This window comes from Nannobrachium achirus, assembly GCF_963921795.1.
Source record: "Nannobrachium achirus genome assembly, chromosome: 3".
Lineage (NCBI taxonomy): Eukaryota > Metazoa > Chordata > Actinopteri > Myctophiformes > Myctophidae > Nannobrachium > Nannobrachium achirus.
In genome coordinates, this window is record NC_137812.1 from 66700577 (window position 1) to 66726588 (window position 26012).

General features: G+C 42.3%; 1 protein-coding gene across 1 annotated transcript in view; it reads left to right on the forward strand.

Moving 5' to 3' along the window:
• sorcs1 (sortilin-related VPS10 domain containing receptor 1) overlaps positions 1–26012 on the forward strand; it is a gene marked incomplete at both ends in the record, with an annotated part of 457912 nt that overhangs the window by 296114 nt on the left and 135786 nt on the right. Inside the window, 5 exon segments of the mRNA XM_080722749.1 lie at positions 11906–11970; positions 15074–15192; positions 16770–16859; positions 19279–19458; positions 23408–23554. Of these exon segments, the coding sequence (XP_080578875.1) occupies positions 11906–11970; positions 15074–15192; positions 16770–16859; positions 19279–19458; positions 23408–23554 (601 nt within the window).

The window sequence follows — 26012 nt, forward strand, 5'->3', positions numbered from 1 at the left end:
CTTTCAAAAAAAGATTTTTGGCGGAGAATGAGCTGAAGTGTTGTTTGAAGGGTGTCAGACGGAGATAGGCATGCATACAGTACAATAAGATGCGTGTTTGGAACACGTTCCATTGATGTGTATGATGATGTTGATGTGAGTCAGATAGATAGTGTTATATTGACATCAAGTAAGTATTATGACCAGCACTTATACTACTTCATAATAGTGGAGTTTGCATGTTCTCCCCGTGTCCCCTAGGGTAGGTACACTCACAAAAAAACATGCAGTAATCCTTTTCACTCTAATGCCTACCCCTGGTCAGCCGGGGCGCCTGATGGAGGGGAAAGGAACTGGTTGGAATAACGTGTTCCTTCCACGCGCTACGTCCAAATGGGTAAACTCCCCCCTGTCAGGTGCAATGAGCTAAATTCGGGGTTCTTCCCAGGTTGGCAGAGGGAGAACAGCGCCCAGGATTAAAGCTTAGGCAACTGGCACTGGGTGAAAAATGAGTTTCAAAATCGTGGGATAAAGACATTGAAAATAAAAGAAAGAAAAAAAATTGTTACAAGCTGTTATACATAATTATAAACATTTATAATGAGTGTTATGAAACCTTATAAGTGCATAATAATGCATCAATGTGCTTATGATCGTTATAGACCCAACCTTAATATACAGTCTTATTATTCCATAAATGATAATGCAACAATTATACATATATTTTTTTCCAGAGTGTGTGTGTGCGTGTACATGTACGTGTACGTGTACGTGCTTGCGTGCATTTGTGTGTGTGTGTGTGTGTGTGTGTGTGTGTGTGTGTGTGTGTGTGTGTGTGTGTGTGTGTGTGTGTGTGTGTGAGAGAGAGACTATTAGTCACACACACACTGAGACAAGAGTAGGAAAAAATACATGTGGATAATGAAATATTAATAAAGTATTATTATTAATGTTGGATGTATTTTTTTTATAGAAATACCATGTTGCCTAGGCTATTTCCACATTTAGCAGGTACACCGCTGCCAGTAAAAAAAAAAATAATAATGCATTTTGTCAAGTCTGATTCCCGGAAGGACACCGAAATGTCTCTTTTGGGTCTCGAGCGGGGAAAGTTTGGGAACCCCTGACAATATGCGCTTATCATGACAGGGAGGGATTGCATTCAATTGCATCATAGAAACACAGAGAATGGCCAAAATAGACAGAGGGACTGCTCTCTCTCTGTCAATAGGTGTTGTACACACGGTTCTCATACAGGTTCACTAAGAGTTTTCTCGACAGTAGCCTATACTTTTTGCTTTTCTTTTGACTTTATTGGCACGAGAAAACACATGTTTACATTGCCAAAGCAAGTGAAACAGTTGAAAAGGGGGAGAAGATATATATCGTCGTTGTCGGATGGAAACCTCGTTTCGCCAAGTTTAAAATGTGTATGTTCTTTCACAAAGTACAGCCCTGCTTCATTGTACAAGGCTGTCGCACAAAATTAGTGAAAACAGACGATCTACAAGCACACAACGCCTCGCGGTGCGAGGCGTTGTGTGCTGGTAGATCGGCTGTTTTCACTAGATTAGATCATTTTTAAAATGAAAAATACAAAACGAGCGGTTTTGGACATACAAGGTTTCCACCCGACAACGACAATATATATGTATACAGTATATACTGTATATATATACAGTTGTAGGGGGTACAGCATTTGATAAACAGAGCTATGTAACATAAGCAAACTTTTGCAGTCGCTTTGGGACAAAAAGCGGCATTTTTCCTCAAAAAGATTTTCAGTTGTATAAAAAAAGTCTCAGGAACAGTACTCGACTTGAAAAGCTTTGTAGAATACTGTCCGCCTAATAATAATGTTCCGCCTGCGTGCTTTGCTCGGAAGGACATCCTCGAACACCCGAAAACAACAACATTTTGACCTCTTCACATCGTGTTATGCAAGACAAAAAATATTTTTACCGCCATCCAAAAAACGAAATAAATAAAAACTGAACTGAACTCTACCCATTCTTGTACTTGGGTCTTCACGACCAGACCGACCGCCACAACATGGGAGCATATTTTTCTCGGGAAATGACTGGCCTCTGTAGTAATGTGTAACAAAAAGCTTTTGTTCGCCGGGCTGTAGAGAAACTGTCAAAAGTGGTAACAAGCCGGGTAGCCAGGAGTGAGCAGAGCCCAGAGGGCTGCTCGCTGCTGCAGTGGCTGGCAGAGTTTCTATTTCAGGATCCATACTGTGTACCGAGTGTAGTGTGGTAGTGTGGTAACCCCGGTAATGAGGCTACGCAAGAAACTCTCCTGCCCCGTGTGTACTTCGTCGCGCGGCGGCGTCGCACACCGGAAATAACCGTTCTACAAGCTCAACTCACTACTGACTGAACAAAGTATACAAGTGTACACAAAGTGTACAGCAGGGTTCCCCAATTAGTTTTCCCCAAGGGCCGAATTATGTCTAGGTCTGCGACAGTTCAGATATCGTCGGGTGAAAATGTCCAAAACCATTCGTTTTGCATTTATCATATTAAAAAGTATTTCAACTAGTGAAAACAGCCGATCTACAAGCACACAACGCCTCGCGGTGCGAGGCGTTGTGTGCTTGTAGATCTGCTGTTTTCACTACTTTTGTGCGACGGCCTTGCGAAAGAACGTACAAATTTGGAGATACGAGATTTCCACCCGACAACGACGATATACTAGTGTTGTTGCTGCTCTTATACCACCGTTATTACTGGGGTTGGTGTGGGCCAGACAGTAGCCCCCCACGGGCCGCAAATGGCCCGCGGGCCGCCTATTGGGGAACCCTGGTGTACAGGAATAAATTAGGCATTCTAAAACGGCTAATTCCATTCCTTGATTCTGATCGGCTGGTTTCCCTTTAATTGCTGTGGTATATGAGACTTTCTAAAACGGCTAGTTCCATTCCTTGATTCTGATTGGCTGGGTGCCATGGTATACCTGAGACTGTAACCCATACCTTGAATCAGTTTATATCAAAGCCAGGTGCGTTATTTCTTTCCACTGTGCCGTGAGGCTGAACTAGAGAAGCGAGCGTTTGATTTCCTCTCAAATCCTGCCGTGCGGGTGCTTCTAAGCACCGCCCGCATGCATAGGACAGTGACTGAATGGCTCTGGGTGGGGCTTGTAAAGGCAACAAGCGCCCTCTATTCTCCAGGCACCACTCGGCTGTTTAGCTTAGGTTGCTATGCTAGCGTTTTTGATGTGATACATAGCAGCTAAATCTGGATGAAAATAAACATGTGTATGGATCGAATATGGTTCTTAACTTCTTAACATGAGACTGATCTAACACAAGTGTTGTTTCCAGGTTGTTTCCCTATTTTTTTTTTGCAAAAAGAATGACGTGACTTTGTAAACACACACTCAGTCCCGTTCCTGCTGGTGAACGCAAGGACATGTCTCTTCCTGGTGGCGGAGAAGTGTACTTTTTTCTTTAAATAATGCAATGCTATGATATTCATCTTGCAAAATTGTGACCGTTTTAGAAAAGCAATAAGCCACGCGAGGCTTGTGGTTACCGGGGGAGTATACACCGGCTGAGAGGGTCGGAAACACTCGTCTGCGCCTCGTGTTTCCCAACGCCTCTCAGCCGGTGTATACTCCCCCGGTAACCACTCGCCTCTTGTGGCTTATTGCTTTAATAATCCACACCTTGAATCGGTGTATATCAAACCCAGGTGCGTTATTTCTTTCCACCGTGCACCAATTATCTGCACCTGTGTTGTTGGCAAAAAGGCTGGGAACTACTTTCTTGTAGCTGGGAACTACTTTCTTGTAGCTGGGAACTACTTTCTTGTAGCTGGGAACTACTTTCTTGCAGACCTTGTAGTGAATTATTAGTGAAATAGAACAGTTTTAATTGGTACATGTCTATGATTTTTCATGTTTCCATGTTGTAACCGTTTTAGAAAAGCAATAAGCCACGCGAGGCGTGGGTTGGAGACACTCGGCTTCGCCTCGTGTCTCACCACGCCTCTCAGCCGTTATAAAACCAGGTAACCACATGCCTCGTGTTTCACCACGCCTCTCAGCCGTTATAAAACCAGGTAACCACATGCCTCTTGTGGCTTATTGCTTCATCTTATATGTAGTTATATTGATTTGCCAGCAACTTCAATGATTATGTTTTTATATTATTATCATCAAAAAGTTAATATCGTCGGGTGGAAACCTTGTATGTCCAAAACCGTCCATGTTGCATTCATCATTGTAGATCTGCTATTTTCACTAGCTTTGTGCAACAGTCTTAATTTAGAAGAAAACGTGCAAATTTGAAACAGTAACAATATGCTGAATATACTGTCTAACAACTCCCCGTGAACCCGGAAAAATAAAATGCATTTCTAAATACTGTATGTGTTGGGATAATCACTTCATTTGCTTAAGAAATGCAGACATGAAAATGACACCAATCTGCAAGGAAACATCTGGCACTGCCTCTCTTTGATTTTTTTTTGTATTTCTTTCTTCGTGAGGCAACAGCACCGTCTCATGACTAAGCCCCTCCTGTATCCCCCCCTCCCAGCTGGGCCCACAGCGAAACGTTCCCCAGGGATACAAGGACAGCTGTCTAAATCAATGTCGTACCCCGTCTGGTGGTTTAAGTCCAAAAGCTGAAGCCGAAAGCAGAGTTTTATACCTCTCGGTAACTATTGTAAAAAGTTTTAACAGAACCAGGGGTTTCACAACCAATTCTGGGCCCTGGGTACAAGGATTCACTCACATTTTGTGCTTTAACTATTGAAAAATAGCAGATATACAAGCTCACAGCGCGGCACCGAGCTTTTGAAAAATCGTGAAAATGTGTGCAGAGTGTGAATATTTCAAATCCTTTCTAAGGTTTTTTGAAAAACCTATGTTTCTATGTCAGTGGTGCTCAGATATTATCCTGTGAAGGATCCTCAAAATTATATGTATTTGGCCACGGACCTCCATCTCAAAAAATGGAGTTCCAGGGACCCCCCAGAAGCAAAATTTGAGTTACAAACGTTTGCTTAAAAAAAGACATTATATTCAAAGATTTGCTCACATTTTCACAACTTTTAAAAAATAGCAGATCTACAAGCTCGCAGCGCAGCACTCGGTGCCGTGCTGTGAGCTTGTATATCTGCTATTTTTCTATTGCTAAAGTATAAAATACGCCCCTGTGACGCCCCTGCAGCTGTCTAAATCAATGTCGTACCCCGCCTGGTGGTTTTAAGTCCAAAAGCTGAAGCCGAAGCAGAGTTTTTATACCTCTCGGTAACTATTGTAAAAAGGAAAAAAAAGTTTGAACAGAACTGTATGGTTCTCCTGGCTACCTGCCTGAATTATTCAGCTTGAGGAAATGGATGGACGTTCTAGCTTGAGGAAATGGATGGACGTTCTAGCTTGAGGAAATGGATGGACGTTCTAGCTTGAGGAAATGGATGGACGTTCTAGCTTGAGGAAATGGATGGACGTTCTAGCTTGAGGAAATGGATGGACGTTCTAGCTTGAGGAAATGGATGGACGTTCTAGCTTGAGGAAATGGATGGACGTTCTAGCTTGAGGAAATGGATGGACGTTCTAGCTTGAGGAAATGGATGGACGTTCTAGCTTGAGGAAATGGATGGACGTTCTAGCTTGAGGAAATGGATGGACGTTCTAGCTTGAGGAAATGGATGGACGTTCTAGCTTGAGGAAATGGATGGACATTCTAGCTTTGAGGGCAAAGTGAACGCAACGATAGGCCATCTTATTCAGAGATGTGTTTCATCTGCTCCGGGGGTCTTCAACATTTTTCAGGCCAAGGACCCTTGGCTGAGAGAGAGAGCGAGAGATGCAGCAGGGACCGCCCACAACATATCGTATAAAACTGTGTTGCAGATACCATTTTTACAACTTTCATAGCTACTTGTTTGACAGCACTGTAGTGTTACATTTATTATAGTGCTAAATTCGTTGTTTGTTAAATTGTTTACATACCGGTAATTATCTAAGCTCTTCACCGAAATAGCTGATCTACAAGCTCACAATGTGTTGCACTGACTGTGGTACGTTGTACAGTAGATCAGCTATTTTCTGCAAATGTTCGCCCCAGAGTAGGAATGCTAGGGTTTAGACACTTGCACACATAGACATCAAAGGGGGCTTGAGCCCCTGCCCTTTTACCCGTCTGTAAAAAGTGCCCTCTCCAGACCATGAATGCAGTTTTCACTATGGTGAAAGAAATGCAAATGCCCTCTTTCCATGCCATTTGGACAAGTAAATTCAAGAGAATGTACTTGTCCAAACTCTCCTGAACTTCAATGCAGCATCTTATGTTGCTGTTTCGCTGTAGAAATCCATATGCCACATCTCTTGTATTGACTTGATTATGCTTAGTTCAGTGTGGTATAACCTAACGCACCGAAAATAGCCAACCTCACCTCCAAGCTTGCGTTGTGAGCTTGGAGATCGGCTATTTTCAATATTTCCACCAAATGCCCTTTTAGGAATCTCAGCCCCTGCCTCTCTGAAGGGGAAGACACACTGGACGCGGAGGCGGCGCGGAAGCGGCGCGTCAAAACATACGGCCCCATTATTTTCAATGAACTAACCCACACCGGCGGCGTCAGACGCGTGCAGCCGCGGGTCTGCCGCCTCGCCTGCCGCGCCGATACGCCGCTGTTCTATTTTTCCAGCGTTGCCGCGCGGTGAACATGTTCTCCCATGGTTCTCCTCACCGGGGAAATGGATGTGCTGTGTGGCAGCGCGCCGCATCCAGTTGGGGTTACCGCGCGGCACTCCATGTGCGTCGATACCGCGACGTGACGCTGCGCAGCCGTCCGCGTTCAGTGTGTGCTCCCCTTAACATTCTCTGCAACGTCCCTGCTAGGGTTCAAGTGGTTAATGAAACAACTATAACAACAACAACGTTCCTATCACGCAAAGATTTAGCGGCCCAAGGGCATTTCCAAGGGCACGTTGGGTCACACTTTCTGGTGTGACCCACACAAAAGCACTTCAGGCACTTTTGCTTGGTATACTGTAGCAGAGTAAACCTTTTTCATATCGAACTTGATGCACTAACTGCCTTGTTTGGTTGCTCCGAAGCCTCTGTCGCTCTGCCGTACTATGTCCAACAGATTGCTTGGTGCACTTGTAGCAAAGAGAATTATTTTAACCGAGTGGAAGACTTCCATTGTTCCTTGTTTCAGTAGATGGCTTAACAGGTTCTGGAGAAGGGCTATCACGGGTCATTTTGACTCTGCTGTGTGACTGCTCTGTTTTGTACAGGCCCAATTGTTAACGTGTCCAACTGTTGTATTGTGGTTGCCTATACCTCATCATGATAGGTTAATTACTCACGTTTATTATGCATTATAGTCTGGTGTTTGTTTGTTTCATTATGTATTGTTGTTACCCCCCCGTGGTAACTCTGAGGACCCCCTAGTCGTCCCGGACCGCCTCTTTAAGACCTGTGGTTTATAAATTCGCCTACACTACCACAGTGACATCTAGACTGCTCATTTAACTCTGAAAGTGTACAAATTGACCTGTAGGGTCAGTTTAATTAACAGTCCGGATATTACCGTCTAACTACAGTACAGTAGCAATGACTCTGATAATTAGAAATCGTGCTGGTCTCTCTCTCTCTCTCTCTCTCTCTCTCTCTCTCTCTCTCTTTCTCTCTCTCTCTCTCTCTCTCTCTCTCTCTCTCTCTCTCTCTCTCTTGTCCTCTCTCTGTCATTCTCTCCTATGACGGTGCCTTTATTTCACTTCATGATTCTCTGTCCCTTTAAGATAAGATAAACCTCCATTGATCCTGGGAGGGGAATTCAGGTGTCATAGCAACAACAGGAGTGAAAATGAAGCACAGGACAGAAGAACATAGTATAATAGCAACGGTCCTTACACACTCTGAAGCATTATGAATACATTATGAATTCATGATTACCAGATCCTTACCCGTCCAATCTCTAGAGCTCTAGAGATCGCCTGTTTATAATCTGGTTGGCCGAAATGTCATGTGAATCATCGCCAATCCTCAAACTTGAATACGGGCATATAGCCTATGCCCGTTTATGCCCCCCTGATCATGGGCATAAACACAGACAGACAGACAGACAGACAGACAGACAGACAGACAGACAGACAGACAGACAGACAGACAGACAGACAGACAGACACACACACACACACACAAACTCACACACACACACACACACACACACACACACACACACACACACACACACACACACACCATCATCATCGGCGGTCACTCGTCTACTTGTGGGTCCTCAGGTGGGCGTAGAGGCCGATCCAGGATCCACATATTGTTGTGCAGTGTGGGCAGAGGAAAGTGGTGGTGGGTTGTGGTCGTGCTGGAGCCTGTTTCTGTCTTTCCTAACGGAGTTGTCGTTTGGTTTCTGCGAGTTCCTTTTCATGATGTGCTGCACCTTCTTGCACCGCTGCCCTCCAGCAGTGCCTGTTCAAGGTCATGTGCTCCCAGTCCTAAGATGTTATTTCTACTTGCAAAAAAAAAAAAAAAAAAAAAAAGGTTGTAAGGTTTTATAGCCATAAATCATAAATCATGCTCTAATTTTTATTTGGGGAATATTTCCCACAATAATAACGTATGTACATGTTCTAGACATTCTAATGAACACCAACAGGCATTTTACTTATGTTAGTGTGAGGAATTCAGTGAAAAAGTGAGATGTTGTTCGTCCAGACTCTGGACTCCAGAGATCTTATGTGTGAATGTCAGCCTCTGTGGGAGGTATTCATATGCAAATATTGTGGCCAATGGCATTGCAATACTAAACAGTAGGATCCAATGGTGATGTTTAAGTGAAAAAAAAAAAAGGAAAAACAGGAAAATAAATTATTTAAACCCTTTCTTGATCAGATATAAATGTGTTCAAAACACGACAGTGGGCCTTTCAGGGTTAAACTCACTCCAGAGTTCATTCATGATGGAGGTTTTGTGGTTGTTAACATTCAGTTTACAGGGTCATTCTGTATTAACTCATGCTGTTAAGTCTCATCTGCTTTGAAAGCAAACACCATTCCAAACGATTCACGAGCTGAGGACATTGTTTTTGACTGTGGTTCTCAATAACGTTCATGTCATCATGGACCCCCAAATTCATATATATATTTGTCCGTGGAACCCCATCTGATAAGATGCTGTCAGTGTTGGGAAAGTTCACTTTAAAAACGAACTAGTTCAAGTTCAAGTTCAGAACTTCTAAAATGAACTAGTTCATTTTTAGTTCATAATTCCCCATTATGAACTAAAGTTCATGGTTCCCCAAAATGAACTACATAGTTCTTTTTTAGTTCTTTTTTTAACCATATTTTTTTTATACTTTTGGCAATAAAAAAAAAAAAAGGAAAAAAAATATATAAAGGTCTATGTTTAGACGTTTCTGCATGCTATTATTTGTCAAAATTATTGACTCAGCCCATATAGAACCACACACAGCAATAATTTCATCCAACTTAACATTGAGGTGCCCACAATATCAGTCTTCCTGCACCCTTATTGTGAAGGACTGAATGTAATAATAACCATGTTATTGTCTCATTGTGTGAAATATCATAATATTCAAAACAAATATTTGACTCCAATTGATTCCCCACACAGTATTGACTTGATATAGCAATAAAAAAATATATATATTACACTGCAGTTGTGGGAAAACTAAAACATTGTTCAAAAACACAATTCCGATTTTGGTCATTTTGGAAATAGGGCAAAAAATATATTTTTCTTCAATCTACTGTCTTGACACTCTAACCAAAATTGTGCTATAGACCATAATCTACAAATTGGAAGTGAAAGAAACTTTAACACACATTTGAAATGAAAACAAAAAATGACATGTACAGGGAACCCCACTAGAAAAAAAACAAAAAGTTACATGTACAAGGAACCCCACTAGAAGGCAGACGTTTCTAAACCGTGCACAGCATGTTTCCGCGTTGGTTAAAATAGCTGATCTACAAGCTCACGTTGTCTCGTGGATGCGACGCGTTGTGAGCTTGCAGATCAGCTATTTTCGCCGTGCAACACACATAGGACAAAGTATAGTCAGTCAGGCTTGCGAGACGAGGAGGAGATTCACAGTGCAGAAGCAGAGTGCAGACAGCACCGCATATCGGAACGTTCACGAGATGCAGTAGGCACTGCTGCGTGCTGCTGCGTGCAGTGCCTACTATTGGAGCATGTAAATGAAAAGAGAGACGAGAGGAGCAGAGGACAGATGACCGCGGAGGCGCGGACCGCCGCATGAACGGCCGACGAACGCCGACGAACGTCGTTCACGGGCGTCAGAATGACCGCGTTCGACAATATCGTTCATCAAGCGAAAACAATTACGTTCAGTTCACGTTCGCCCAAAATATGAACGTGTTCATGAACGATCGTTCTTTGAACGCGTTCGGGTACAACACTGGATGCTGTCTGTGCCATGAACCAAGATAAGAGAAGATCTTTGTTAAAAATGTCCTTGTGGAGCTTTTATGAAGGTGGGTTCTGCTTTTCAATGGGAATGGAGTGGTCTCTTGCCATCTGCGAGTTTCTGCAAAAATACGCTCCATTCTCCATATAGAAATTAGAAAGGTAAAACTGAAAAAAACAAATAAGAAAAAAAGAAAATGTGGAAAAAATCCTTTTGCAGGACATTTTCAGGAAAAGAGCAGTAATTACTGAAGAGTTGAACTGGCACATCGGTGTTGGCTATTTTCAAGTACTAGCCCTTACCCGTTCGAAGATATGAGCTTCGAAATTATGTGCAGTGTGTGGGTTATGTGGTGTGCACTGTGCACACAGTATATGAGGAAAGTGGAAACTTTAACTGGTGCTTGCATGATAATATGTCGGAGCATCAATGTAAGAAATACCCGTTTCGTTTAATGACTATAGAGATATACTGTGTACCGATCGGCATGATTTTTGGACAAAATCTGTAGGAGTACTGTCCAAAAATGTGTTTTACTCCAACCCGCCTCCTGGTGGCGCTGTAACAGGGCCAGACACTCAAGACAGACACCAAAGGTGTGTAGACAGACATTCAGAGAATTATATGTTTGATAGAATAGGGAGTGAACTAAACTGATGTTGTGCTATATTAACACATTTAGCTGGGGACCGCCTGGAACCCCCTCTCCAAGGACCCCCGAGGGTCCCCGGAACCCACTTTGAGAACCACTGGTTTATGACAGCCGCCATGGCCTCTGACATGTTACCGCCTTTGGAGTTATGAATTAATTTGCCCGTCGCCTCACACAAAGCCCATACATCCCAGACCTGGCTGCACATGTAGCTACATTGGACGGCATTATAGCTCTGTCGCCTGCACCTTATCCCTGCAAGACCCCAATTAATTTCTACTGGCCAAAAAATAAATAAAAAAAATCAGATGGTGTTGTAGGAGTCCTAATCACAGGAAAATGTAATGTTAAAAAATTAATAATGTTTTTGTAAGGTTTTATAGCCATAAATAATAAATCATAAATCATGCTCTCATTTGCATTTTGGGGATATTTTTCACAATAATAACACGTGTACATGTTCTAGACATTCTAATGATCACGAAAAAAGAATTACAGGCATTTTACCCATGTTTTTGTGAGGAATAGCTTCAGTGAAAAAGTGAGATGTTGTTCGTCCAGACTCTGGAATTTCAACTTCTCTGGGAGGTGTGAATGTCAGTCTCTGTGGGGGGTATTTTTATGCAAATATCGTGGCCAATGGCATTGTAATACTAAACAATAGGATTTAATGGTGATGTTAATGTGAAAAAAGAACAGGAAAACTAATTATAACATTTTTTTTAAAATGATTTAATTTTTTTTTTTAAAAAGCAACGCTGGGCCTTGCAGGGTTATTCCCCGGGCAAAATAGAGCGATGGTGATGGTGTCCCTGAAACACATTTGTCTCCCTTACAGGTCGAAAATGGGTTTGGACAAAGAACCGGGCTTAATCCACCTGGAAACCAGCATCTCTGAAGGACGTGAGTAATTGTTTTCCCCGAGTTCACTTCTCTCCATTCCGTGGCGTGTTTTCGTACCTACCGTGTTGTTGTGGGTGTTGGTACTAAAGCAGAGAGAGAGGGAGTTGTGTGTGCAGGGGTGTTGCACTTGGGGGGGGAGTGGGACTGAGTTACTAGGGCCCAAGGAGGTGGAGGGGCCTTAATCGTTTTATACTGAAAAATAGCAGATATACAAGCTCACAGCGCGGCACCGAGTGCCGCGCTGTGAGCTTGTAGATCTGCTATTTTTGAAAAGATGTGAAAATGTGTGCAAATCTTATGTATTTTTTTAAGCGAAAAACTAAAATGTTGCTTCTGGGGGGTCCCTGGAACTAAATATTTTGAGATAGGGGGTCCGTGGCCAAATACATAATTTTGGGGGTCCTTCACATGAAAAAGTTTGACCACCACTGACATAGAAACATAGGCTTTTCAAAAAATAACCTTAGAAGGATTTAGAAGGCAAGCTCGCAGTGTGGCACTCGGTGCCGCGCTGTGAGCTTGTATATCTGCCATTTTTCAGTAGTTAAAGCACAAAATAATGCATAATAATGCCAGTTCCTTCATGGGGGCCCCACAGTGAATCCTTGTACCCAGAGCCCAGAATCTGGTGTGACACCCCTGTGTGTGTGCCGAGCCTCTGGCGCGTAACATTAAGGGACAGAGGGAATGCCCAGGTGAAGGCCACACACGGTGACAATGGAGGGGGAAAGCAATGCATGCATTACAATGTGTTCTGAAGCTGTGACTTTACTCAGTGATATACTCACGCGTGTGTGTGTGTGTGTGTGTGCGTGCGTGCGTGTGTGTGTGTGTGTGTGTGTGTGTGTGTGTGTGTGTGTGTGTGTGTGTGTGTGTGTGTGTGTGTGTGTGTGTGTGTGTGTGTGTGTGTGTGTCTGTGCGCGTGTGCATGCGTGCGTCCGCTCATGTGTGCATGTTTTTGTATGGAGAGATATCACTCATCTTCCTGAGCAACAGTGAAACTGGGACACTGTTCACACTTGTTTTGATGACAGAGATATAGGCCTATATATACTGTACACACGCGCGTGCGGACACACACACACACACACACACACACACACACACACACACACACACACACACACACACACACACACACACACACACACACACACACACACACACACGTATATCTTTCACAATATATATCGTCGTTGTCGGGTGGAAACCTTGTATCTCCAAGTTTCAAATTTGTATGTTCTTTCGCAAAGTAAAGCCCTGCTTCATCGTACAAGGCCATCGCACAAAAGTAGTGAAAACAGCAGATCTACAAGCACACAACACCTCATGGAGCGAGGCGTTGTGTGCTTGTAGATCGGCTATTTTCACTAGTTTAATTCATTTTTAAAAATGAATTAAACTAGTGAAAATAGTGATAAATAAATACAAAACGAACGATTTTGGACATATAAGGTTTCCACCCGACAACAACGATATATATATATATATATATATATATATATATATATATATATATATATATATATATATATATATACAGTATATATATATCGAATTCAAGATTTTATATTAGTTTTTTGTGCTTTTTCAGTCTAATATAATGTAGTACAGCAGCTAACTCTTCAGTAGTGGTGTGTCACCTATTTGAAGTTAAATCACGGCTTGGAGCCCCCGAGGCAATAGACACTGCCCTCTCTCCACATACGCACACACACGCACACACACGCACACACACACACACACACGCGCTCGCGCGCACAGCTAAGGTGTCAGGCCTCCAAGCCGCCCTCTCACAGAAGCCATCACTATTGATCATGTACATGTGGACAAAGGGGACGCGCGGCTGGCAGAGGCTAACACTCGGGGACAGCCACTCTCTCTGCACTGCCAACGAAGGCACAGAAAAGCAATTGGCCCCCTGGCCGTCTGTCTTCACCCCCCCACACCCCCACCCCTACCCCCGGCCTATACCTACCTGCCTGTCGTCCACTGAGGCCAACCTTATATTGACACTGGAAATGGAAGGACCCAATGGAGGCCGCTCAGTGAAGGCTGCCTTTCTCCACCGCCTTAATGCACTGTTAAAATCCTTCACGTTTTATTTTGAAACCCTTGAGAGAGCGTACGAATGGAACCATGGTCCGCTCAGCTCTCCGGGTGAAGGCTATAACCTTCATTGCCTATTACACTGGTTCCCAAGCACTGGGTCGGGACCCATTTGTGGGTTTGTGGACACATTTTAAGGGTCCCTTAATTTTTGTTTCCTACATTTTGTTATTATTATTTCAAAATATTTAATTCTCAAAAAAAATATGTTTTTTTTTCATGAATTACAAACAAAATTCTATGATTTTCTTCAGTAATTTCATGAAGAAATCAAAGAAAAATCGAAGAAATTCCATAAATTAGAACAAAAATGTTTAAGAAGTGAAAATAGCCGATCTACAAGCTCGGGCAAACGTTTAATTTCGGACCCCCACTTTGATACCTGACCACATTATTTAGACCACATTATTTAGGATTAATATCTCCGAGACCCCCCAAATCTAATAAAACGTATAATATCCAGTGTTGGGGAAGTTACTTTGAAAGCGTAACTTGTACAGTTACAAGTAACTCACCATGGCAGTAACTTGATCAAGTTAAAGTTATACCCCTGGAGAAATGTAACGTATAAAGTTTCAAGTTACATAGAAAAAGTAACTTGAGTTACTTTTTGTTAAATTGAGAATGTAATTATGATCTGTTGAGGACATTTGATTGTCAAACTTAACAACTTAGATGTAAAATTATAACTTCGCTTGTAACCTCTTGTAACTTGTAACTTAAGCCAAAAATGACCCAAAAAGTATCTCAGTTACTTGACGAGTTACAGAAATATGAATGTAACTCAGTTACCAGCAAGTTACAGCAAAATGTAACTTAGTTATGTAACTCAGTTACATGTATAACTTTAACTTCCCCAACACTGAGAATATCCCTTGTGTACGAATGGAATAACCGGCATGACTTGGTGTGTGTGTGTGTGTGTGTGTGTGCGTGCGTGTGCGTGCGCGTGTGCGTGTGCATGCGTGCGCGTGCCTGTGTGTGTGGGCTACAGAGGCGCTGTATGTTACCTGCAAGCTGCAGAACTGCACAGACGCCAACAAGGGAAAGCCATTCCCCGGCTACATTGACCCCAATTCCCTGGTGGTGCAAGACGAGTACGTCTTCGTCCAGGTAGGACATTTTCCTGGAGTCTCACAATTGCATTGGAATGTAGGCAGTGGTGTGGGACAGTAATGACTATATCCTCACTGTCGGGCAGAAACCTCGGATCTCCAAGTTTCAAATGTGTATGTTTTTTCGCGAAGTAAAGCTCTGCTTCATCAGACAAGACAAAGTCGCACAAAAGTAGTGAAAACAGCTCACAACGCTCACAACTGTGTTCTTGTAGATCTGCTGTTTTCACTAGTTTAGTTCTTCTTTTTTTTAATTATAAAAACAAACGGTTTTTGGACATACAAGGTTCCCACCCGACAACGACGATATTTAACGTATTTTCGCTGTATCTGTACTTTACTTGAGTATTTGTATTTTTTGGACACTTTGACAGTACTATGAATGATCCGCTTGAGCCTCCTTTTAAAGATAGTGAAAATGGCAGATCTACCAGCTCACAGAGCGTTGCGATGGCACATGTCGTGGGCTTGTAGATCGTTTTTGGAAAGGTTTACTGGAAAACCTTAGAATTTGCCTGGAAAATGTCTATATTTCAATACAGCCGTACATTGATATTAAAAAGAAAATGTAATGTTTACTTTTGAATACATACAGGCCGACTTCACCCATTTTCAACTTCAGTCTTTATATTGTCACTGTCTGGCCAAAACCTCTTAACTCCGTTTTTGGCATAAATCAGGGCTATTGAACACAGCTGAGTGTTGGTTGAACCAATGGAAAGTAGTAAAAAGTGCTTGGGACAAAGCCTCCTAACTCCACACTTTCTGCCAAACACTTTCTAACTCCACCCGATTGGCCCTCTCCTTTATTCATAAATATGTGCTATTGAACACCCTTTACGTCTGTGTGTTGGTTAAATTAATATTGAACCAATGGAAAGTAGTAAAAAGTGCTTCGGTCAAAACCTCCTAACTCCATTTGAGCTCGTTTTCCAGAAAATGAAAATGTTTTGAGTTAGGAGGTTTCGGCCCGACAGCAGAGGTATAGTTTATATAATATATAGAGTAATTTTACTTTAATGTTTGATCAGGTTGAGAACAGTTTTACGGCTGTTTTTGGATGATATTTTCTGTTTTATTGGTCTGTCATTCAATGTTGTATGAGTAAAAAAAAAAAGGACCCCAATTGAATTGATTGTGGTGTTAATCCTTTTAGTTGACCTTGTACCAGTGAACTAGACTTTATTAGATGCAAACCTCTAATAAAGTCTCCAATCAATCAATCAATCAATCAATCAATCAATCAATCAATCAATCAATCAAGCTCATGTCCACCACTGTTGTTACAACACATAATTTCATTGGAATGTATACTGCATGGGCCCGATTTACACTGGCAGCCAAATCCAGCCTGAATCAGATCGGTGTCACATCCAGATTGTAATCTGATTGTGACCATGTGACCATTTAAACCAATCAGAATCCAATCTGGATGTGACACAGATCTGATTCAGGCTGGATGTGCACTGCCAGTGTATCTTACGTAATATCGCTCCCAGGAGTGTGAAATAAACAAGTGCCTGGACTGCCTGTTTCCCTGTGTTTTCCCCTCCATTGTTTCATCATCACACTCAGGTCTCAACTGGTGGGCGGCCAATCTACTATGTGTCAGCCAGAAGAGACGTGTTTACACCCATGAAGCTGCCCAAGTACACTCTGCCCAAGGTGAGCACCCCATCCACTCTGCTGGCACACATCTAACCCAAGTACACTCTGCCCAAGGTGAGCACCCCATCCACTCTGCTGGCACACATCTAACCCAAGTACACTCTGCCCAAGGTGAGCACCCCATCCACTCTGCTGGCACACATCTAACCCAAGTACACTCTGCCCAAGGTGAGCACCCCATCCACTCCAACCAAACACTACTGTCTTTATTTACCCTGAAGGTGGATTCATACAGTAGGGCCACACTGTAACTCAGTCCCACTTTCCCCCCCTTGTGACGCCCCTGTGTGTTGTTTACAGCAGATTCATAAGGTAGTGTAGGGGTGGGCGATATGGAAAAATACAATATCACAATATTTTTCCAAACAGTATCACGATAGACAATCTTATCAAGATTATTTTTCATGTTGGCTTTTATGATTATTTTTCAAGTTGGTTAACGGTACAACCACCTACAAGGTAACAAAAACTAAGAGAGTGGGGTCCAGCAGGGACTCTCTGGGTTCCTTTTGGGAGGTCTAAATTGACCCTTACAAGTATGTAACTCTGACAGTGTACAAATGAAACATTTCATTTGTATACTGTCAGAGTTAAGGGGAGACCTTGACATTTTAAAGTTTGAGAACTACTGATTTAGACCAAAATGCAGGTTTAAATTAATTCTGCAATGAATCTCATTAAGATTTCAACAGGATTTTTTATAAGGCTCCCACATTGTATCACGATATACCGTTGGTGCCTGTTGAGATTGGCACATTTTCTGGGGCATCCTGCCAAGATCACACATGTCTTCTTCTTCTTTCTCTTTTTTTTACTCTCAAAGAATCGCCTGCAATGTAGTGCATTTGAAACTACATTGCAGTGCACATCATGGGGTGATCACTGCTTGCCTCCTGTGAACTGTTTTATTTGAACCGATAGCCCTATGGCACAAAAAGCCTTCTTCATTGTGTTCCTGGTTTGATTCCCGACTGGCCGGACTGTTTGCTGTGTGTCATATTGCCCTGTTCTCTGTCCTCCTCTCCTGCCTCTCTCTCACTGACAATATCGAAATAAAGCCGAAACATGGAAAAAATTATCTTGAAAAAATATATACATGAGAGATGTTTTGATGTAGTTTTTTTTTCACATAGAACATATTCCACAGTTCCATGTCTGTGTTGTTTCAGAGGCTCAGCTGTCAAAAATCATGGCACAATAAAGTCCCCGTCTCTGTTGAAACATTGGCTCAACTTAGAGCAGCCTCGCAGCTGCTGGCTCTGCTTGTCGCGATCTTTGATATTTTTGTGTTTGAATCCAGGCCAAAAAAATGAACCACTCCGGGCTCCGCCGCATTGATATTCCGGGCAGCTCTGTTTGTGTGCATGGCGGCCATCCTCGTCACACCCCGCTTGACAAATAAACATGTTTTATTCAATCAAGCCATGTTCGTCACGGTCGCCCTCGTTTCTCTCCAAGGTGTTTTTGGCACAGCCGGGGGTAAATTAAACACACAAGCGAGCAGCGTGCAGTCCTTTGCATAAGCTCCGCCCGACAATCACGGCAGCGATCTCATAACAAGTGCATTATCCTCAAAGTTTAGAGGTGCAATATGTGAATGCTGAATATTCTGATTGTGATTACTGAATATCGTCGTTGTCGGGTGGAAACCTTGTATGTCCAAAAAACCTTGTATGTGAAAACAGACCTACAAGCACACAACGCCTCTCACCACGAGGCGTTGTGTGCTTGTAGATCTGCTGTTTTCACTAGTTTTGTGCGATGGCCTTGTATGATGAAGCAGGGCTTTACTTAGCGAAAAAACAAATTTGAAACTTGGGGATACAAGGTTTCTGCCCGACAGTGACGATACGTTTAACAAAGTAAGCCCTAGTTTTCTACTTTGCCGTTTGACTGTGTTGTGCAGCGAAAATAGGCAATCTACAACCTCACAATTCGTAACATCGTGACACAGAGTTTGGAGAGAGGTGTTGAAATGTTTTAAGGAAATGTTATGTCATTGTTTTTCATTAAAACCCAAGCAGTTTTCATGGTGATACCGATAAATAGGAAGTTAAAGTCTATTGTGTTACGGTAGTTCCATTGATTCAATTAAATTAATTTCATGTCAGAGACTGACCCGGCAACAACAACCACATTGTCACTGTCGCGGCGCGAGGCGTTGTGTGCTTGTAGATCAGCTATTTTCATTCGTTTAATCTTTAAAGGGACTACACCATGAATTTCAAAATGTTCTATTTTTTCTAGTTTTTTGTCTGAAAACTCACTAAGACTCTTGTAGCGTTGTTGTAATACAATTCATAATGCAGAATGTCTCGCTACAAGGGTCTGATTCTAAGGCTTGTATAACTCAGGCTTCTTGACTTCCACTTATAGATCATAACATCCATTGCCTCCGGGTCTCTTTCTCTCGTAGGAGCTGCATGTGATCAGCACAGACGACAACCGTGTGGTGGCGGCTGTCCAGGAGTGGAACCAGAACGAGACGTACAACCTGTACGTGTCCAGAACGGCGGGGGTCTACTACACCCTGGCCCTGGAGAACGTGGTCAGCAGCATGGGTCTGGAGGGCAACGTGATGGTCGACCTCTACGAGGTAAAACGTCCACAAACCAACCAAACATCTCACAGTACATGTAGCAATTAGGCCTGTCACAACTATTACATAATAATCATCTAATCGCAATTATTTGACATAATCGCAATTGTTTTGTCATAATGGTCATTATCGTTTCTATGTTCAAAAATAGTGGAAATAGCAGATCTACTAGCTCACAACGCATCGCGATTTGTGAGCTTGTTGATATTTCCACTATCAATGTTTCCCAATTGCATATTTAGGTTATGTGTCATATCCGCCATGTGCAACTTCAAGCCTAATCGCAATTATTTGAGTGACAATTAGTCGTCTTTTGTTCACTTTCATCACTAATGTCCCCCAGCAGGTATGAACAAGGCATGCCTATGTGTCTGTCTGTCTGTCTGTCTGTCTGTCTACCTTTTTATCTGTATGTTGGTAGAACTGGTATCTGTTAGCCTGGTGCTGGTATCTGTTAGCCTGGTGCTCGTATCTACTAGGCTGGTTTCTTGATTGGAGGTAGGCAGGTATCTATATCGTCTATATCGTCGTTGTCGGTGGAAACCTTGTATGTCTAAAACCTGTTTGTTTTGTATTTATCATTTTTAAAATGATATATACTAGTGGAAACAGCCGATCTACAAGCACACAACACCTCGCACCTACTTTTGTGCGACGGCCTTGTGTGATGAAGCAGTGCTTTACTTTGCGAAAAGATGTACACATTTGAAACTTGGAGATACGAGCTTTCTGCCCGACAGTGAAAATATGTTAAGCTTGTTTCTGGTAGACTGATAGGCAGATTTCTGGTAGGCTGGTTTCTGGTAGGCTGCTTTCTGGTAGGCAGATGCAGGAGTATCTCTTGTTAAAATAAGTCTTGGTGGGTGTCTGTGGAGCCACGGAACACTTTGGGAAGTTTCATGTCACATTCTCACAAGAAAACCTTAAAGATACAGGTAAAACATGCAAAACGATCCTTGTTTTATCCAATTATATGAGCACTGTGTGTGTGTAAAAAAAAAAAGAGATGAAATTCAGTGCTAGAGGCAAGTATATGATGTGGGAGAGAGTGGTTGGTGTAACAGCTTTCCAGACATTTCTGTTCCTGCTGTTTCCATTTTGGCACATCTTCCTGATATTAGAAAGAAAACGCTTTTGATTGACGATCGCCCAGCATGGAGGGTTATTATCCCATTCAGGCCTAGAATTATTGGATGCTTTAACCGGTGAAAAATAGCAGATATACAAGCTCACAGCGCGGCACCGAGTGCCGCGCCGCAAGCTTGTAGATCTGCTATTTTTGAAAAAGTCGTGAAAATGTGTGCAAATCTTTATTTTCAAAGCGAACGTTTGTAATTCAAATTTTGTTTCTGAGGGGTCCCTGGAACTAGATATTTTGAGATGGGGGTCCGTGGCCAAATACATATCATTTTGGGGGTCCTTCACATGAAAAGGTTTGAGAACCACTGACATAGTAGTCTCTCAAGAACAGACTAACTGAGCTCCAGTTGAGTGAAAAGGACCTTTTCTTTGACGATTGCGAGCCAGATTGCTGACATAGAAACACAGGTTTTTAAAAAAAATCTTAGAAGGATTCAAAAGACACTTATATAATCTGGTCAAAATTCAAATTTTCACGATTTTTCAAAAATAGCAGATCTACAAGCTCGCAGCGCGGCACTCGGTGCCGCGCTGCGAGCTTGTATATCTGCTATTTTTCAATAGTTAAAGCATAAAATAATGATACACAATAATGTGTACCCCGTTCTGAACGGGTTATAGCCAGGGATCAATATCTCAGCACTATGGGAGATAGAGGGAATGAAATGCACGCCTCATTTTGGAAGCAAATCTTGCTGCTGTAGGTAGCTCTACCGTTCGCAGAACACATTGTGTGAATACGAAGCAGCCCTCAGAGTGCTGACGCCAACAAAGGCAATAACAGACTGGGCCAAGCGATATAGATTTTTGTCGAGGGTGGGGGGGCTGAGATTATTCCTTTCTTGATGAATAACTGCTGATATTAGTTCGCCAAATGTACCCGATACAAAGGCAAGGATAGGTAGACGCATTCTTTCCAAGAAGGAAATACCAGTCCAGCATCAGGTAGGGCTGCAGCTATCCATTCTTTTCGTTTCGTGATTATTCTGTCGATTCGTTTCTCGATTAATCTAATAATTGACATGCGTGTTTCCGAAACGTATTTTACATACGGTTATCAACAAGTCAATGTGAAAAAATCTATATTAGCAGATTTACAAGCTCACAATAACATGTCAGCCCAGCCTTACCCTCCCCTGACCCTTCTTTGTATTTACCTACTGTATATATATTTTGCAGTTTTTTTTTAGTCTGTTTTTTTTTTCTCCTGACCATATCTACTGCATAGTAGTGTTCTAGTGTTCTATCCGTCTGTCATTCATATGAGATACTTCAATGGTTTCCTGTGTAAATAAGCCAATGCTTTCCTAGGATCTCCTTTTAGTTGACCTTGTGCCGGTGAACTGTACCGTCATGAAACTGTACTTTTTTCTATGCAAACTTCTAATAAAGTCTTCAATCAATCAATCAATCAATCAATCAATCAATCAATCAATCTCACATTGTGAAGCTGGTAGATTGTCTATTTTACCTAATTTCAAGAATTTCGGGTTGAAAAAACTATGTATTTTTGTCAAATCAATTATCTTTTTGTATAATCGATTAAACAATTAGTTTGATTGACTGTTACACCCATAGCACCAGGCATTAGCTTGAGTCAAACTATGATCTCTGAATTAATTAATTAGGCTTGTTCATGATACCTCCGAGGGCTGAAAACCTTTCCTTTGGCCCCGGTGATCGAATCCAAATCATTGGCTTGATTGGGGGTCGCCACCTCAAACACAACATAATATCGTCAGTGTCGGGCAGAAACCTCGTATCTCCAAGTTTCAAATTTGTATATTCTTTCGCAAAGTAAAGCCCTGCTTCATCATACAAGGCCATCGCACAAAAGTAGTGAAAACAGCCGATCCACAAGCACACAACGCCTCGCAGTGCGAGGCGTTGTGTGCTTGTAGATCAGCTGTTTTCACTAGTTTAGATCATGTTTTAAAATGATACATACAAAATGAATGGTTTTGGACATACAAGGTTTCCACCCGACTACGACGATATGTTTCAATGTGGTCTGAAGCTGGCGTTTAGCCTATCGTGCTGCCTTAGGCCACACTGAAGCATCCGCCATTTTATCGAGAGGACAGTCTTTCGTCAGCCGATGCCGCTGTCATTTTGACTCACTCCGGTATCGCCAAGCTTGTTTCCAACGCCACCCAGAACACGTGAGATACTTTCACACGCTTTCAGACACATATTGATTTGACAAGAGACCCCAGATAATCAGTCATTTCCTGCGCAGCGCATGTACAGTAACACTATCGGATTTCGCTGGAAACACAGACGTGGTAAGCTTCTAAGGAAGGATTTGTCACTGGGCTTGTGATTTCCATCAGAGTATGAAGCCTATATGTGCACGCGTGTGTGAATAGCCGATCATGTGCGATGCAACACGTTGTGAGCTTGTACTGTAAATCTGTTTTATGTTTTATTTTTATTTTTTTATATACTCTTATTGTTGACTATTTTTGTAAATTTTTGCACAAAATTATAAAGTGGTTAACATCAGTGTGATATCGTCACTGACTCACTGTCGGGCAGAAACCTTGTATCTCCAAGTTTCAAATTTGTACATTTCTTCGTAAAGTAAAGCCCTGCTTCATCATACAAGACTGTCGCTCAAGACTGGTGAAAATAGCAGATCTACAAGCACACAACGCCTCGCATCTGTGGTTGTAGATCGGCTATTTTCTCTATTTTAAATCACTTTTAAAACGATGAATACAAAACGAACGGTTTTGGACATACAAGGTTTTTCCACCCGACAACGACGATGTTCAAACCACTCTTGGTGGTTGATGTTCCCTAGGTGGCTGGGATTAAGGGGATGTTCCTGGCCAACAGGAGGACAGACAACCAGGTGAAGACTTACATCACATACAACAGAGGCCGGGACTGGAGGCTACTGCAGGCTCCAAGCACAGGCCTGAAGGGAAACAACATCCACTGTGTTTTGGTAAGTGTGTCTTCATGCTTCATCTATAGAAGGCCGTTATTGTTTAGAATTTTTCATTAGTATTTTATTTTTGACTAGTTCTAATAGTAACTTGCTTAAGCCCTTTGCACACAGGCGCGTTTATCCGCACGGATTAAACAGACAATTTCATTTTTTTTAAAAGAAAACAATGATACTCTACGACCTCATGCACACCGGATCCGAATTAGCCGTGTGACGAGTGGCTGCGGCCGTGCGTTTTTTTTCTCGATCGAACCCAGTTCGATTTGTGCGTCTTGTCGCATGCGGTAAAAAACTACTTTTATGACTCCTTTTGGGATCCGCAGCGCCGATTCCGCACAGCATTGCACACCAAATCCAATGTGTTTTATTCATGCAGCAAACGAAAAAAAACGCAACTGTCCTGTGTGCAAAGTGCTTTAGTCCGGCAACACGTGCGCTCCTTTAGGCCAGTTGTTCTCAACTAGTGGGTCCATTTAAGGAGGAGAACTCAAAAAGAAAAAGAGCATTACTCCAATAACTGCATCAAACCTAATCAACAATATGAGATACTTCAATGGTTTCCTGTGGAAATAAGCCAAGTGCTTTTCTAGGATCTCCTTTTTAGTAGACCTTGCACCAGTGATCTGTACCGTCATGAAACTGTACCTTTTCCTATTCAAACTTCTAATAAAGTCTTCAGGCGTTGTGAGCTTGTAGATCACCTATTTTTACAAAAACGCGTCTTTGGAACAGAGTCAAACTAAATGAAATGTTCAAAATGTTCAGTTCAAAAATGATCGTTTTGGGGGTCACGTCCTGAAAAGGTTGAGGAACCACTGCTTTAGGCCTCCATTGCCCCGGCTCCCTGTATTTAACACCTTTTAAAACAAAACAAAAAAACTCTGAGAGGATACACATGGATAAACAGTGAGGATGTTGCAGTGCGTTTCCATCAAAGCTACATAGGCCTTATCAGAAGCTTTCTTGATGGCGGCGCTGATGAGGCTGGAGAGCTCTCAGAAAGAGCAGCGCCCGTCAAAGCTACCCAGAGACCGCTGGGCTTAAAGGTCAGACGTTTTCATTCAGTCCAATGAGATGACCTCTCATTTACCAAACGCACGCAAGACAGAGAGCCGTCAAAAGACGAGCGCGGACAGAACTGCCTCTGCCTAACAAGCCTCTCTGAGCTCAATGTTTCTCACGCTACATTAGCCTTCTCGCTCTCCTCTCGCTTAAAAAGTTCGCAATTTAGCTTTCTTTTTCTTTTCTGTTTCAACTGCTGGTTCAAGCGGTCGCCCGCCTGCTGATGTGTTCGTCAGGCACGTGTACACATAGACGTAAAAAGGGGGCTTGAGCCCCTGCCCTTTTACCCGCCTGTAAAAAAGTGCCCTCTCCAGACCATGAATGCAGTTTTCACTATGGTGAAAGAAATGCAAAATGTCCTCTTTCCATGCCATACCCGAGGGCAGCATTCAAGAGAATTGCCTTGTCCAAACTCTCCTGAACTTGAATGCAGCATATTATGTTGAAAGAATTGCCCTCTCTGTGTGGTATCAAGTACCGAAAATAGCCGACCTCCAAGCTCACAACGCGTCGCAGTGCGACACGTTGTGAGTAGGGGTGTAACGATATAGTAACTGTATCGAAATATTGTTTTCAACTTAAAAAAAACGAAGTATATCGAAATGAAAACAGCTAAAATCGAATCGTATCGTTTTATTTTGTATCGTATCGAATTGGCAGTGCAAAGAATCGATTGTATCGATACTACCTACTTGTTTGTGCATTGTATTTAGCATTTTTAAGAAGAAAAAATTAAAGGGAGGGGTTTAATTACTTTTCCTTTCCATATAGCTACACTGGTCTATTGATAAATGTGTGTAATCTCTGGGTTCATGTCAAGGTGCAGGTTTGTCCATATACAATGTCCATGTATTTGGCAGATAATCACTGTGTTTACTTATTTATATCCATAATAATACATATGTTTCCCTTAAAAACCTGCACTATCCACACCTTTCACACAGATTTAATTTCTTTGCTAAATATCACTATATCGATTTTAAATCATTGAATCGAATTTTATCGTATCGCCATGAATCAACCAATATCGTTCATGTATCGTATCGCCAACCATGTTTCGTGATATGTATCGAATCGCTATTAAAATGTATCGTTACGCCCCTAGTTGTGAGCTTGGAGGTCTGCTATTTTTGATATTTTCACCAAAAGGCCCTTTTAGAAATGTCAGCCCCTGCCTCTCTAACATTCTCTGCATGTCCCTGGTGTTCTTGAAGAGAGAGTTGTGCCAGGACAGAAAAAAACATTATGATTAGCTTAGTATTTGGGGCCAGTGTCACTGACAACTGTTTGGTGACAAAGCACGTTTTGCTAGCTTTCTCTTAGCAGTAGTTATGAACAAAGGAAAACAAAAACATTATCCAGCCTTTTAATGGAGTAATTATTAATGCTGTGG